This window comes from Coenobita brevimanus, chromosome 46 (assembly GCF_032717465.1).
Source record: "Coenobita brevimanus isolate Jiangsu-jjx chromosome 46, ASM3271746v2, whole genome shotgun sequence".
In the NCBI taxonomy this organism is placed as follows: domain Eukaryota; kingdom Metazoa; phylum Arthropoda; class Malacostraca; order Decapoda; family Coenobitidae; genus Coenobita; species Coenobita brevimanus.
This window is the reverse complement of record NC_136999.1, coordinates 7,680,673-7,698,182: the sequence shown is the minus strand read 5'-3', so window position 1 is coordinate 7,698,182 and position 17,510 is coordinate 7,680,673. Positions and strand designations below refer to the sequence as shown.

Here is a 17,510-nt window from a genome sequence, read left to right as displayed (position 1 = left end):
CCCACTTGAATCTCCACAAAGCTGAATTGCCTGGATAAAAAAAAAAAAAAAAAAAAAAAAAAAAGAGAGAGAGAGAGAGCAGGAGGAAGAGAAAAGCAGGAAAGAAGAAAAGAAGGAATGAAGAAAAGAAGAAATAATGAAAAGAAGAAGAAGGAAAGGAGAAAAGGTCATAACAAAGGAGTTTACAAGAATCACCTGTCAGATCGTCTGCTCTTCTTTTCTCTTGAGTGCCCTCTGTCTCCCCTGTCACGGTCACTTCTCTCTTTCTTTGGAGCTATTTCTTCCTTCTCTTGCTTCACTGTTACCTCAGGCTTGGGTGATGAGTCACGTCTTGGAGATTTACTGGGAGGCTTTTCCTTCGTTGATACCTCACCATTGGTCTCTTTTTTTTCTTCCTTCACTTTAGCCTCTTCTTTTCTGTCCCATCTACAAAAGACAGAAACTATCACTGTCAGTCCAAGCTTAGTTCTGGATGTATGCAGTCAAAATGCTACTTTAGGTAGTGAAAAGGCAAGGCAGGCTTCTAGTTTATGTCTCAGGATACAAAGCACAACATTCATTTCTCCCTGTAAAACAACAGTATGGTGATAAATGAAGCAACTTTAAATAAAAAACAAGCATCAATATTTCAGCAACATAATAATAAAACTACCAGTTCTTCAAAGGATGACAATTATCTACAGTGAAACAAACTACTTATCAATATTCATACAATACTCTGATCACACTCCCTGAACTGTTCAAATTATAGTGACCACAGTAAACATACTCATAAATGCAGAAGATGCATGTACCTATGATGCTATAATATCTGATTCAAATACATGATTCTGAGCTTAATCATATCAGCAGTTATGTAATGTACCAAATGGTAAAAAAAAAAATAAAATAAAATAAAAAAATAAATAAAGCAACTTCCACTATCTGTACCCATCACTAATTTGCACTCACTTTTGCTTCACTATATATTTAACATATCTTACCATATACTTCTGTCACCTCTTGTTCAATAATCATACAAACCTTGATGAGTCTTTCTTAGAATCTTTTTTGTCATCTTTGGAGCGTGGTGAACGTGATCTGTGACGATTGGAGCTCCGTGAAGATTTATCCCTGCTGCGACTCCTCCTGCATAACAATGAAAGTCAGCAATGAAACACCATAATATCCTTCACCTGGCTGGTTTGTAATAGCATTTAAAAAAAAAAAAAAAAAAAAAAAAAAAAAAAAAAAATCCAAGCTTAAAACAAAGAAATATTATGCACCAACAATAAAAAATAGCTTAAAAATTGAGGAGGCCAATTACTAAGGTGTTGCAAGATATAACCATCCAAGAGGGTGAGGAGTTTGTTGACATTGCAGATGTCCAGATACTCAAGGATGATTTTCATTTTGAGGAATTTGGGTTGGATACTTACACAGAGGAGGTTACTTCAACTAAGTGGTCCACCCCTGCCACACACCACCAACACCAGCCAGCCAAGTGATAATATTCCATAACGTAAGGTTAGTACTGTACTGTACAGTGTGCTGTAACTACAGTAATAAAAACTGTGACAGGATACTGACAAACTGTAACAAATTTTGCTGTATTCTACACTACAGTACAGTATCACAATACAGTGCAGAACTACAGTTACTTAACCACATTTATAGTTCATAAAGTTTACAGGGAGTGTGGGCAAAAAATCATGATTTTACGTAGAGAAGTTGGGAGGCCCTGGACCCAAATTGATTTTTCCCATACGAAGTTCAGTTCAAATTTTGTTGTTTTAAATTTAGATGCGTTTTTTTGGTACAAATCTCCATCAAAATTTGAGATTTTACTGTGTGTGTATATGTATATAAATATATATATATATATATATATATATATATATACACACAGTAATCCCTCTCATATCCAAACGCCCAATATCCGAACATCCCCACTAACCAGACATAATCGTCCCGGGATCCAATATTCCCAAAATGGGCCAAAAACCGCAAAAAATTCGGAAAAAATCTTACTTTTTTCCCTCCCGTAATTTGAAATTGCCGCGTGGCGCCGAACAGCTGTTACACCATGGTCCCTTCACCCCTTCCTTCCTCCCCCTCCCCTGTCAGGGTTGCCATTTGGTATTTTTCATTACCAAATGTGGGCCAATTTGGTAATGAAAAATTCGTTTGATAATGAATCAGAATAATGCATTACCAAATGGATTTTTCACATGTATGAGGATACACAGGATGGAGATGGTGGATTGTTTGCTCTCTCTGATTAATCTGCTACCCTACATAGCATGAAAATAATCAACATGGTGTTAATTATACGGAGAGTGATTACATGTATTTCCACTTGTATATATAATTAGTGAAGAATAAATGCTAGCTTTACGAATTTGGTAATGAAAAGTTAAATTTGGTAATAAAAGTTGAGGAGATTGGTAATGTGGCTGTTGCGATCTGGCAACTCTGTTACCCCGCCATCATCAAGTCACAGCCAAACTCCGATCGAGAGCAGATGCTTATAGCAGTGCAAGCCACAGGTGCTTGTTTTTTGTGAATAAACATTGAATAAACTGCAATACCTCGCCACTAGAACACACGGGAATTTACAGTGTTGTGCAGCGTTAAGAAATTAGAATTTAGAGTGCAGAGGATTAACTGTGGATTGCAAACTGGCGGTTCAAACCAGTCCAGGAGCCAGGGACTTGTAAGTACCCAGAATGTTTAACATTGTATAAACTCACCTCTAAAACCTCATTTTATGGTTCTTTTGCATTTAATTCAGTCTTTTATATCCCTTATTGGTGTGATTTGTGTTTAATAGGTGCAATGCATGTCCAGAGGGAGTTGTATAGGTGTTTTTCAGAAGTAGCGTCCATAAGTACAAGTCCAGGAGGCTGGGGCCCAATATCCGGACAGGATCACTCTCCGGACAAGCCTTTGGCTCTATTACGTCGGATATTGGAGGGATTACTTATATATATATATAAACACATGGTATACACACAGTACAGTAATACCTTGATATATGATACTGTGGCTTAATGATGAGGGTAAAAATACCACCACACCCTGCCTACTGATGGCCAAACCCCAGTTTAAAAATGGGTTTTGATTTTTTTTACTGACTTGCTGATATTTTAGACTAAAATTGTGTGCTTAGGTTGATTTATAAACTGTTTTTAGACTTAGATTAATGTGTTTTAGACATACGTAGGGTAAACATAGTCATTCTGGGCTACAGTTTACTAAGTCTGATTTTTTCCAGACTTATATTTCATGATTTTCAGATTTTATTTGTTGGTTTTAGCGAGTTACTTACAAGTGTTAGGCAGAGGTTAGCTTCTTTACAGCTATTAGGCCATTTAGAATGGCTTCAAATTTGTTTTGGGGAGCCATAATTTGGTTACATGGTTATCACCCAGCATAGTAAATGGTTTCCTGATGTATAGGACACCATTTGGCTTGTCACTCAGTATAGTCACCCACAGACAGAAGGAAAAGAATGAAGGAATGAAAGAAGAGGAAGAATGGAAAGAAAGAAGGAAGAAAGGAAATGGCAGGCACCGGAGTGCAGCACTACATCGAGTGAGTGGGTGATATATATATATATATATATATATATATATAGATAGATGATATATATATATATATATATATATATATATATATATATAGATAGATGATATATATATATATATATATATATATATATATACAGTAATCCCGCATTTTTTGTCTACGGTTTTGCCCTCTCGCGGACTTTCTTAGCATTAATAAGTTCAACTAAAATATCCTTGAATATACAGAAAACAAAAAATTTGAAATTCCCGCAACTTCCAATTGTAGCGCGGTAAACTCACGCCACCCTCTGTCCCTTTCCCGCGGCCCCTCTGCCAGTGTTATCATATCTAGCATAATTTTATTCTTTTAGCATAATTTTGATAAAATTTTCGAGTCTGGAATATTTTTTAGCATATTAGTAGTTTTAGCATCATTCTAGCATAATTTAGAATGGAATGGAATATTTTTGGAATAATTTTATAAAAGCTACAAATCAGAGAGAGAGAGAGAGAGACGAATAAGGTATGAAGATGTAAGGTTTGAATAATTGGTTACTTTCAGTTTGGGCTTGGTTGGGTTGGATTAGGTTAGGTTAGGTTAGGCTGGATTACGTTAGGTTAGGTTAGGTTAGGTTTTAGGTTAGGTTCGGTTTGGTTAGGATAAGTTTGAGCTTTGTATTTTACCCATGAAACCTAGGTTTTTCCGATGGATTTTGGTATGATTCATTCATTTTTCAGCTTCATTTCAGTCGGAAATGACCATTTTCTATGTTTCCCCCCCTCCCTATAACCCCCGATTCCCCAAAGATCCCCCATTGTTGCAGGGGGATGGGGGGGGGTCATATCTCAAAATCTGGTTATTTCCGACGGAAATGATGCTCAAAATCGAATGAATCACATCAAAATCCATCAGAAAAACGTAAGTTTCGTGGGAGAAAGCAGTATGGGCAGAAAACTGATATTTACCCTCTTACTGTATGTAGGTTCATTTTAATATTTTCATAGTAAACAGTACATAATTAATATGTAGCATGAATATGTATAGAATTTTATCATTTAGCTTCAAGTTAGCATAATTCATTTTTTGCTTGGAACAAATTTGCTCAATCTAGCATAATTTTTTCACTGCCCTAGCATAATTTCGTTGTTTGGGTATGGCAACACTGCTCTCTGCCCCGCATTCCTCAGTCCACGCCTGACTGCCTCACGTGTCTGGTGTTCTTGTAACCGCACTATGATACGAGCCTCTTGCCTCCCACTTGCTTTCCACATGGCCCCAGGACGTAAGCCAGCCTCACCAAAGGCTAATAATACAATTAGTAAGAACTCCAAAGTGACAAAACGATCAAGAAAAGTTATGACCTTAGCAGAGAAAATTGTGTTACTGGACAAGCTAAGAAGCAACCGTGCGAGTGTTTGCTATCACCAATTAATGCATCTTTTCATTTTGTACCGTTTTGTGAATAAATGTGTAGTTAATTGTGTATTACAGTACGGTGTTTACGTTTTTCCTTCATAATGGAGTATGTGCTTTCAATCTTGTAAGAAGGTATTTCGGGATGAGTATGGAGGTTTCGGGACAATTCGTAGTCACAACAAACACAAGATAATTCGCCTTCATTAATGAAGATAGCTATGGGTGATGCTAGAATATAATTCAAAGGCGACTACAGCGAGGAAGAAACAAGTTAATTATTGACTAAAGGTGCAACTAATAAATAATATCCAGAACCTACGCTACTGAACATAGACTTTGCTGGATCCCCCTGAAATATAGTTATTAAAGTATTGATTAATTAATAATAAGTATATTTATAAAAGTATTGATTAGTACATTTATAGAATGGCGGGGAATCGTCCAGGGTGCGAATTGTTCTGAAGGGGAATCGTCCATGTTTTGACGGGGAATTGTCTGACGGCGAATTGTCTCGCAATCAGTATGGACATGGACTGTGTGATGGGCAGCATGGTGGACACAAGTGCAAGATTCAATTGTTAATAGAGTATTCGCGAATTTAAATTTTCCCGGGGGTTACAAGAACGTAACTACCGCGAAATATGCGGGATTACTGAATATATATATATATATATATATATAGATAGGTAATATATATATATACTGTATATATATATATATATATATATATATATATGTACATACATACATATATACAGTAGAACCTCTCTCATTCGGACTATATGGGGGGAAGGGTTGTCCGAATTAGCATATTGTCTGGACCATCAGGGTAATCTCCAGTTCATACCAAAAACTGTCTACATATGATATGTGTGTTAATTATTAACATATGTGGCATATGTCAACCCTACATAACTGCAAAAGATGAAAGGATACTAAAATAACCAAACTAATCATGTACGATAGTTTTGTATTGCATAATTTACAGGTAAGGCCATGATAAGAAACTAGCCTACATTTAAAATTGTAGTAAGTGACTAAGGCCCGTGTAGGCAAAAAAATAAATTAATTAATTAACTGTAATATTTGGAATAAAAATAAAACATGTGGGCAAAAAATACATTGGTCATCTTTGCCATATTGATAACGCCCATATGGGCAAGAAGCTAATGTCTGATGTACAGTCGCCCCAAGAAGTGATGGCAGAGTTTCAGATTGCTTCGGTCACTCTGCAGTGCCATACGTTCAATGAAACAGTGAATATAAGGTAAATATTCAATGCCTTCATCACGTCATATCAAATAAAAGATATATCATGCTAAGAATGATGTAAAATAAATAACAGGAGGCAGTGATATATTAGAAGTTAACACTTATATACAGTGGAGCTCGATTATCCAGGCTCGGATTATCCAGCTTTCGGTATATCCGGGCCGTGACCCAGTGGTTCAGTGGTACAGTAATTCATAGAATTATCCGTACGAATGCTCCGGTTTAAACAGGAAGCATCCAGTTGCTAGGGAGAGAGGCATGGATAAACCAGAGAGAGTCTTGCTCACCCTGCCCCCACCCACACCTCCTGCTCACAACTCGATCACAAGGGTGGTAGGGTGGAGTTTGGTGAGGCAACTGATACTCCTGACGTAGCCTAACCTTGCTTAACTTCTTAATAATTTAACCTAATTTAACCTAACCTGACCTAAACTGGGCTCCAGTTGGGAAATTGGGAAACTAAATCCACTTTTGTGTACGATGAGTTTCTTCCATTATGCCCGAAGCAATCGTAGGTACGGCTTAAAGAACGTGATAAAAGAGAAAATCTTTCAGCAAGAGAAGGTAATTTACTACCCTCAAAATAGAAAAACACAGAAAACAAACTGAAGGAATATGAAGTGAATTGCTGAAGTCTTTAGGCTGTATGCTTAAACGAAAAGTAATGGGTTTCCTAGTTTTAGGGAACGAAATGAAACAAGAATGTCTGCTAAAAAAAAAAAAAAACTCATGTGTTCTCGTAAGTTAGCATTCAGTTCTGCATTCTTCGTTAGGTATCGCGCCTTCCAACACATTTCGGACCGACAAAGCATTGTTATTTCTTCCTCTTACATTTACTGTTCACTCTTTTGTTCGTTCTTAAGTGTACTGTATGTATGAAAGAGAGTATTAATATAAACAATAATGCATTCCATTAACCCCATCAAAGCTGTCAGCCTCGAACGATGGTTTACTGTACCGGTGTCAGGGATGTTGGGTTAGGGAGAGCTATAAAAAACTGCGAACAATTATGGGAAGGGAACGAAGGTCACTGGTATGTTTTCACGACCCTTCTCTACCATCTCAAACAGTCAGGCGGCCTGCCACTTCATCTCAGATGTTTTCGCCGATATGTTTAAATGCTAATGTAACATGCACCCTAATTATGAGTAAGTTTCTTCCATTATGCCGGAAACAATCGTAGGTAAGGCTTAAGGAACATTATGATAATAAGAAAACAAACTAGAAAAATACAGAAAACAAACTAGAGAATATGAATTGAATTGGTAAGGTTATTAGGGTGTATGCTTGGACGAAAATTTACGAGTTTCACAATTATAGGGGACGAAATGGAACAATTATGTTTACTAATAAGAAAAAATACTTTCATCTCAAGTGTTCTCGTAAGGTGGCATTCAGTTCCACATTCTGTGTTCGATGCCGCTTCCCAACACATTTCGGACCGACAGAGCATACAGTTATTTTTGCTTACAGTTAAGTGTACATTATATTTCACATTCTTTTGTTCGTTCGTGTATGTGTGAAAGAGTGAGTATTGATACAAACAATAATGTATTCCATTAACCCCTTATGGCTGCTAGCCTTGAACAATGCTTTACTGTACCGGTGTCAGTAACGTTAAGTTAGGGAGAGCCATAAAAACTGCGAACAATTATGGGAAGGGAACGGTCACTGGTATGTTTACACGACCCTACTCTTACCATCCCAAACAGCTCGGCGGTCCTTTCATCCCAGATGTTTTCGCCGATATGTTTAAATGCTAAAGTAACATGCACCCTAACTTATATTTAAATTCTAATGTAACATGCCCCCAATTTTCTTTCACGAATCATAGCAAATCACAAGATGGGTTTAGGGAGGAGGGGAAAAAGCCAGGTGTACCAGACGAGTCTTTTCAAATCTGTAAGAAAAAGAAACTGACTTTATAACTTTGAAAAAATGGTTTTAAGGTCTGCCACGGAAGCACACAAATTTCTGAACTCACGAACATTGAGGATTTGAGGGGGGTAAACATACGCTTTGCTGTAAGCAGTAAAAGCACCTTACCAAATCAGTTCATCCTGATAGTCTGTTATATTTTTCTGATTATTTCTGGGTTGGTAAATAAACATTTCTTGTTAAATCTTTCCCCGCTGTTTTTATCTGTTCTGGTGTGATGACTCTTTGATTCGTTAATGTAATGGCAGAAGACACTGTTCTAATCTAAGTATTTAAACCTGGCCTAACCTAGCTTAACTGCACCTAATAATGTAACCTAACCTAATCTTCAGTTGGGAAGTTGGGAAACGAAGTCCACATTTGAGTACGATGAGTTTCGTCCATTGTGCTGGAAACAATCGTAGATACAGCTTTACAATGAAATGATACTAACAGGGAGGAAATCTTTCAGTAAGAAAACATGATTTACCAAACTGAATATAGTCTGAAAAATACTGAAACAAGCTGGAGGAATATACATTGAACTGGAAAGGTCTTTCTGGTACTTAAAGTGTACATTTACCGGTAAATAAATCAGTCTAACAGTACAGTACTTGTGTTTCCACCGGATTAATCGTGCTTTTGGACCATTCGGGCACCCCTTAACACCATATAGCCCGGATAATCGGGCTATCTCTGTAGTTACCTTTCCCGATTTGAATGAATGTGAAATGTATTACTCTGCGCGCGGTGGTCAGTAGGCCTATAACTCTGTGTTCCGATTTATTTGTTTCCCATGTTTTCAAATACAGATGCTCTAGTTTTGAAGACCAGTTAAGGAAAATTCTTGTGACTGCAATACACTGCCTTATTTTCAAATGTTATGGTGATGATACAGCAACAATAAGGATGCCATAACAATGAAATTATTATTCGTTATGATGCCCTACCTGCGGTAGCACAAGACCGTAATGCCTTTTATTCCGTCTTTCTCTCGCCAGTAATAATTATAATGAGCAACTTTATTCCCAGCTGATGCAAAATTATTTTTAGTTATAAGGAGGTATGACAGAGTCTGCATTTTTCTCTTACACTAGGCAATAAACAGGACCAAAATGAGTTCATAAACTCTTGCAATGCAAAAGCACACACTCTTTACTCCATTTTTTAACCATAATATCTGTCCTTTTAAATAAACTGTAATGTCCTGTTGAACAGAAAATGCAGATTTGGAAGTTTTGAACTCAATGATTTATGAACCTCTGCATTTTATTACTCTTGCTAATCGATTAAGCACTGAGGATATCAGACTATGACAGAAGTTAGCATTCTCCAAGGAGCTCCGACTCTAGGCAAATTTCAGTTCTTTTTTTTATACTTCTTTCACCGATAGCCCTCTGGCATAAATTAAATAATCCAGAGATTTTTTTTGATGGAAAACTGGCCAAAGGCAGTGTAATAACTTCATATCTTTGAGTAAATGTTATCTCCTTTCGTGCGTGTTGATCGAAACATTTAAAATAGCTTACTAGCTTGCAGCCGCCTTCCCGCTTTCTGTTGTCATCCATGGAGACATTGGAAACGGAAATAAATGACTAAATTATTCCCTAGTATTGTAACAGAAATTATTTTATAAATAACAATTATTAATTTTAATTGTTTATTGAAGCTCCCTTTTGTTCAATCTTGCGCTACTAAAAAATTATTGCATGTTACCATACTAGACTTGAACTCCACAAAATATTCCTGACTGTCCCTGAGCGATAGTTGTGAAATTTCAATTAGTTCCGTTTAGGATTTCCTATTATCGTAACTAACGACCTGCTTCCTACAGTTTTGAAATATACAGGTACTTTAGCATTGATTTATTGTTTTTTGTAATAATTTTATGTATTAGGTTTCACCTGGTAGAGATATAAGCAAGAGTATGTGCACTATCGCTGACCGAAAACTTCTGGATACTCCGCCATCACTTCTTAGGCCGACTGTACAAGTAAAGCACATTTAAGTACAAAAAATAACCTACAGTAATCATTAAACACTGCAGAATATTCTGACCCATTTTTGTGTAAGCAAACTCCTCCTTTTAACACCTTTATTCATTGCAGAAGCTACACTTGCATTAAGGGGCATGGTAAGGATGATTAACTTTTGAAATACAGCGTAAAAATATAAATGGTTGGTGAACTAGCTGATGGAACGAATGCTAGCGTGTGTTTAAACAGGCGCCCATGTTGCAACCTAGCGTGATCCGAGACTAAACGAATGACGATGGCTTTCCGCGCCGATACTGAAAATGACTTTAGAATTACTTTCAACATATTTTTGGAGCTTATTATTTTTAAATTTTGTCCGAATTAACATAAGTCCGGATCAAAGGGGTTCAGATCAAAGAGGTTCTACTGTATACAGTAGAAGTCCTGTTATTCTGCATCTATGGGACCGGGATGATGCCGAGAAATTAGATTTGCCGAATAATCAAAAAAACCTACCCACTCATTACCTTAAATATATTGGTGAACACTGTCATCACCACTTATGGTAATACAACTGTGTTTGGAGAGAGTACTATATACTGTACAATATTGCAATGAATACAGTACTATACCTGAATCTGAAATATATACCTAAATTAGTGAACATATACAAGTGTAATGACACAGTAAGCCTACAAGTCAGATAACACTTCCTGGATGGCTGAAATGATACAGAATATTACCTACCAGCTCATTACATCACTTGTATTGATGAACTCATCACTACTTATATTATTACAAATATGTTTGGAGTGAGTACTAATACAGTACGTTTTCCAAACAAAATAAAATAGTCGGAAAATTACATAAAATAAAGTGAAGGACTATGAATTGGTGAGGTCTTTCTGATGAAAGTTAAACGTACATTTAGCGCTCATTCTTTTGTCCTTTTTTTGTTTACATGTGAAAGGGAGAGTATTATGCAAACAGTAATGTATTCCATTAACCCCTTAATAACCTCCGGCATTGAACAACCCTTTACAGTACCGGTGTCAGTTACGTCAAGTTAGTGAGCCATGAAAAAACTGTGAACAATTATGGGAAGGGAACGAAGGTCACTGGTATGTTTACACGACTCTAGGCTATGATTCCAAGCAGTCAGGGGGTCTGTTAATCTCAGAAGTTTTCACCCATTTGGTAAATGCTCCGTAACTTTGTAATTTCTCCTGTGAATCACAGCGAATCGTAGCATGGGTTTAGGAAGCTAAATAACACATTGCTAGGTGCGCCAGACGATTATCTTCAAATCTTTCAGAAAATGGAAGAAATTTAATCCCTCTTTGAGTACGTAGAGTAAGTTTCTTCCATTCTTCTGAAATAAATTTATTTTTCTTAAAGATGTGAAGATAATCGTCTGGCCCACCTAGCAATGTGCTATTTAGCTTCCTAAACCCATGCTATGATATCGCTATGAGTCACGGAAAAATTGATAAAGTTATGATGTATTTACCAAATGGGCGAAAACATATGAGATTAACTGACCGCCTGACTGCTTGGAATCATAGCATAGAGTCGTGTAAACATACCAGTGACCTTCATTCCCTCCCCATAATTGTTCAGTTTTCTTTATAGCTCACACTATCTTGACATCACTGACATCGGTACTGTAAAGGGTTGTTCAGTGCCGGAGGTTATTAAGGGGTTAATGGGATATATTACTGTTTGCATCAATACTCTCTCTTTCACGTTAAACACAAAAACGAACAAAAGAATGAGCGCTAAATGTACGTTTAACTTTCATCAGAAAGATCTAAGCAATTCATATTCCTCCAGCTTATTTTTAAGTATTTTTCTGACTTTAGGTTAGGTTAGGTTTCGTTAAATTATTAGGTACTGTACAGTTAAACTCGGTTAGATTAGGTTTATTTAAACAGGACAGTCCCTTCCACCATTATGCTGAGGAATAACAATACTAGAGCTGTCACAGCCATACAGCTAAAAACAACGGGGAAACTGATTTAACAAGCAACATTTATTTATGGGTAATGCATTACAGTATCAGTGGTTAATAGGCTACGCAATTACTGGTAAATGTCATTTTCAGGAAGACGTCAAGAATGAATGAATTTCAAGAATTAGCAAGGAGGCTTGGAACGTAACCTTCGCTAATTTGGTGGGGGTGGTTACTGTACTGTATGATACTGTGCAATATTGTAATCAATACAGTACTATACCTGAATCTCATAAAATACAGAAACTAGTGAACATACATTGTAATGAAACATTAGGCCTACAAGTCACAGATAACACTTCCTGGACTGCTGAGATGATTCCGGACATCTGCCGAACAATCAGTGATTTTCGTAAATGGGACTATCTCTCAAAACTGCCGAAATGTCGGATCTACCGAATAATCAGCTGCCGAATAATAGGACTTTTACTGTATATATATATATATATATATATATATATATATATATATATATATATATACCTGTGTGTATATATATATATATATATATATATATATATATATATATATATATATATAACTGTGTGTGTATATATATATATATATATATATATATATATGTATATATATATATATATATGTATATATATACATATATATTTTTGGCACCCCATTTTAACATGACAGCGTCTGGATTGACTCTGTCGGATACGATATGTGAAGCTACAGAACGTGGTGAATGTTTTTGGCGTATCCGATAAAGCCAAGATTCCGGGGGCTTGAATGATGAGTGAATGGAAGCGTGGTTGGGCAATTTTGGGCTGTCTGGACATTGCTACTCCTCACCCTGCCCTTGGGTGGAAAAGGAGGTCCGGATGATGATGATGATGATGATTATATATATATATATATATATATATATATATATATACATACATACAATATCTATCTATCTATCTATTGCCAGACGCCACAATCCCGTAAGGGGTGGCCATTTGACTTTTGAGTTATTTGTTTTACAGGGAGGGGCACTAACCCTCCACCAACCCACTTGTTGACACGTAGGGAGCACGTATGGTTTCGTTATATGGTTACCACCCAGTGTTGTAAATGGTTTCTTGGCTTACAGGAAACCATTTGGCTTGTCACTCAATGTAATGCCACCTGTAAAGGAAAGAAAAGCAATAAGAAGTGACAGGAAAGATGGGAGAAATAGGAAGAGAGGAGGGCAGGCACAGAGAAAGAATGATACAGGCTAAGGAAGAAGTAGGCAGCACTACATCAAGTGAGTGGACGATGGTCGCCACCACCTACCGCTAAATATATATATACATACAGGTATATACCAGTATATAATGTACTACTGTAATAATCATTTAGTACTTCTCTTTGCGATCCTTTTCTCTGTCTTTTTCTCGATCGCGCTCCTTCTCTTTCTCCTTGTCTTTATCCCTCTCACGTCTGGCTTCCTGGATCTTCTGAAGTCTTTCTTCATCCTCCTAAAAAGGCAAATGGACTCATCAACTTCCAAACTTTTATTCCTATCTGAAGATAGGGAAAGGTTCAAAACAATCATTATCATCTTAACGATATTTACAAATAATAATGGGTGGGTAGGATCCCCAAATGAAAACAGTACTGCATAAACACTGAGAACAATAAACAGTGTCAAACAAAATGGATCAAACAATATGAGAAGCAACAACTGTTTCCAACAAAAAGGGTCGCATATGGATTCTTACACCATCCATATCTTCAACACTTCGCTCCAACTAAATTCTAAACATTCCACTTTTTTTTCCTTTTCTTTCTGCTGATTAAAAAAAGAAAAGAAAAAAAAAAAATCATGTACACCTTCATAAATAAACCCATACCCCATTATCCAGCGCACTGATAATCGGCGCTTTGCTAGACCGGACACAAGAAATAGGGGAACAGTCCCACAATCCGAACAATGTGAATGTCCGTTGCCTCGCTAGTCCGACACCCTGTCTCTCCCTACGTTTGAAACGAGGCCCTCCTGGTCCTCCTTCCATCCCCTCTCTTCTCTTTCCCTCCCCTGTCTCTCTTCTCCCCCCCCATCCCTTCTCTATCCCCCACCACACTCAGCACTGCCAGGCATGTTTCCCTCCTTGTCCCCTGCCCTCCCTCACCCCTGGCTGTCACCCTCTCCATCCCTCCACCATCCCCCATCCCTACTTGTCTCGTGTGTGTGTGTGTGTGTGATGAATGAGTGAGAGTAAGTGAGCGAGAGTGAGTCAGTAAATGAGCAAGAGTGGGTCAGTAAGTGAGACTACGGGGGTGGGTAGTAGGGTTGTTTGGCCTTCTTGCCTCCTTCTCAGTCCCCTCACCCACCCCACCCCTACATGTTTCCTTCCCCCCACCCCTGATTGTCTCCTTCCCCATCCCTCCGCCATCCCCCACCCCCACTTGCTGCACTGCCAGCTGCCTGCCTGTCCCCCCACCCTTCCACACCCTCACTTGCCTCCCACCAGTCCCACCACCCTCCCCCAAACCTGCTTGTCTCCCTCCCCATCCAATCACCCACCTCCACCCCTGCTTGGTGTGCTGCCAGCTGCCTGCCTCTGTTACCCAGAAGCATCTCACACCACATGTCCCACCCACATTACCTTCCTGTATATGATGTTTGCTGTCTCATTTTTTAGCAATAGAATTGTTTATGAGGAAAATAACATTACCTATGGTGTTTCTGTGACAGTCTCTATTGATTGAATAAGGTATATGAGAGTTTGGGTTTGGGTCTTGAATGCACCTCAGACTTTTCCTCAGTATCTTATGGGAATAACTGCTTTGATATCCAGCATACTCACTGACCGAACACCCCCACTGGTACATAACACTGCCAGATATCGGGGTATGGGTGTACCTCCTAAAAGCACTTCTTCACAAACCTGGAATACATTACTAACATATCAACTTAGAATTACAATATGGAAGTGATGACCAACTGCAATTTCTTCAATTTCACCCCTTGGTTGTGTATAACATCCCAGAAATGCCAATCAGTAGACTGTATCGTACATTCCGGAAGAGCCGCGTGAAATAATGTTAACTTTTCGGTCATTTTTTGCAACTACTGCATGCTTAAATTGCTTATGCTTGATGAGTGGGTTGTGAATCGTCAGCATAAAGTGTAAACTTTGTCTGACTAAAATGGTATCATGTCTAGTTAGGTATACGTAGGTCAATACACAGGATGAAAACAATTTTTAAAACCGGTTTACTCACACCACGGATATTGAAAATGTTTAGGGCCGCTGCAGCCAAGAGGTTAAACAAAACTGTATATAAAATATTAACCATATGTGAAGCACTTTATCTCACCATTTTCTTTTTTAGTTCTTCTTTCTTCTGGTCCAAGAACTGCTTTGGGATACCAGATGGACTAGCCTGAGCAGACAGCAGCAGTTCCCACAGCTCCCCCATGAAGATGCGGGCATTCTTACCATTCAAGAAACCTGTGAGCATGATCTGCATCTTCCTTGGGTCAGGATTCTGTAATATAAAGAGGAATAATTTCCAAAATTATATAAAATGCCTATCTTAATAACAGGAAAGCCCCAAAGCTTGTCCTTCAGATTTGTAAACATAAATGACTGACAAAGGACTCATGGTCAGAATAGTATGACTGTTGTGGTCTCTGCAAGTACATTTTTGGCACTAAACATTTGGATAATACAGTACAAAGTGCCTTTGTGCTGTTCTGTTTTCCAACTGCACTGCAAAACTCTGTGTGTGTGTGTGTGTGTGTGTGTGTGTGTGTGTGTGTGTGTGTGTTTATAACGTGTGTGTGTGTGTGTGTGTGTGTGTGTTTATAACAGCAAACACTTGTACTTCAATAACATCAGCCATCATGCTAAAAGTATGAGAGAGAACTGCATTAAAGGCAACTACTTATAAATTCTTTCCATTTTCTAAATCTCAAGGATGGTTTACCTTAAGGATGGGAGGGCAACAGCAGTCAGTATAATGGTATGCAAACACAATGTAAAAAATATGAGGAGTGGATCAGTTCAAATTACTATCTATCCTGCAGGAACATTGGTTTTTATAAGTATAAAAGCATCTACTCAACAGTAAGCATTGAGGGCTTTTCTGTATAAAAGACAAGAACCAAAACATCAAGAGACAAATACACATGAACTGCATTAAAGCCAGAAGGCATAAAGATGAACTAGGCAGCTTGAAACATTGAGTGAGCATAAAGATATAAACTAATGGATGTAAAGTGCCTTAGGTTCACAATAATGAAGATATGAGAGAGAAGCAGCCAGTATGGATGACTGCAGCAAACATGGTGATGTGACATGACTGGCAGAAGAGGCCATATTGGAGATTTAACACACACCAAACCTGAGAGGGCAGCACAGACTCCCACTACAAGGGTGAAGTGCAGCACCAGCCTCCAGTCTCCTCCTAGAAGGCTGAGTCAATGTCAATATCAGTCACACATTACCTACTACCATTAACATTATAAGCTCACACTGTAGTAAAGAACTTCCTTATGATTTACCATTCAACCCTTGAGATGTCTTTTACATTTCATTCCTGCTATCTCCTGATGATGGTATTCAGCTTAGGAAACACTTCTTGAACTTGAGAAGTTACCTACAGCCGGACTGATTCTTCGTAAGGTAGTTTACCTCCCTTGAGTTAATGCTTTACAACCAATGTAAACTGTACCTTATAATTATGTGGTTTGCAGCCTGGCCCTTGCAGACCTTCACTGTACCTCATATGAAGTCTGCAGCTCAGCAAGGGTTAAAATCATAATTAAAAAAAAACTCTTCAATAGCTACAAGAGGCCTTTCCTAAGCTTAATAAAACTGAACAGTAGTAGCTGGAATAAACTAAAAAGGGACATCACTAGGATTCAAAGGCTGAGGAGAAAACTACTATACATGAGAAAAAATAATACAGAAACCAGCAATTTTATCACACATTTCAATTAACATACTAGTGATATAAATACTCTATATAAAGCATATAAGGTATAAATTGTTAAATCCAAAATACTTGGGTCCAAAGGTTTTATGGAAAACAGATTTTGGACAGCAGAATCATAATGGTAACTATGAGAAAATCATGTAAAATACAGCCTACATTAGGATGAACAGTAAATGCAATGAAGTACAGCACACCATCGACTTATGACGGACATGCATTCTTCATTTAACCCATTGCCTGTGGCTGTATCATATACGATATCTGAGTCCAAATGGCTCTGACTGCAGCTGTATTATATATGATTTCCTGCTTTCAAAAATTCCACCATCAGAAATGGCACGAAATAAATCAGCTAGTAACCCATGGCACCCTATAGAATATTGCCATACATAGATTATGCATTTTTACGAGGAGCAGAGCTCAGCTCAGTTACCTAC

The 17,510-nt window shown here is 37.8% G+C and overlaps 1 protein-coding gene across 5 annotated transcripts in view; it reads right to left on the bottom strand.

The window, feature by feature from the left end:
- Srrm1 (Serine-arginine repetitive matrix 1) overlaps positions 1 to 17,510 on the bottom strand; it is a 179,404-nt gene that overhangs the window by 131,382 nt on the left and 30,512 nt on the right. For all 5 annotated transcript variants that reach the window (XR_013897175.1, XM_080271562.1, XM_080271560.1 and 2 more), the window contains exons 4-7: positions 15,451 to 15,621; positions 13,489 to 13,604; positions 1,024 to 1,128; positions 196 to 426 (exon numbers count right to left, since the gene is read on the bottom strand). Coding sequence is in view for 4 of the 5 variants with exons in the window: in XM_080271562.1 (XP_080127688.1) it covers positions 196 to 426; positions 1,024 to 1,128; positions 13,489 to 13,604; positions 15,451 to 15,621 (623 nt within the window). In the remaining variant the exon portion in view is untranslated. The remainder of the gene's footprint in view (positions 1 to 195; positions 427 to 1,023; positions 1,129 to 13,488; positions 13,605 to 15,450; positions 15,622 to 17,510) is intronic.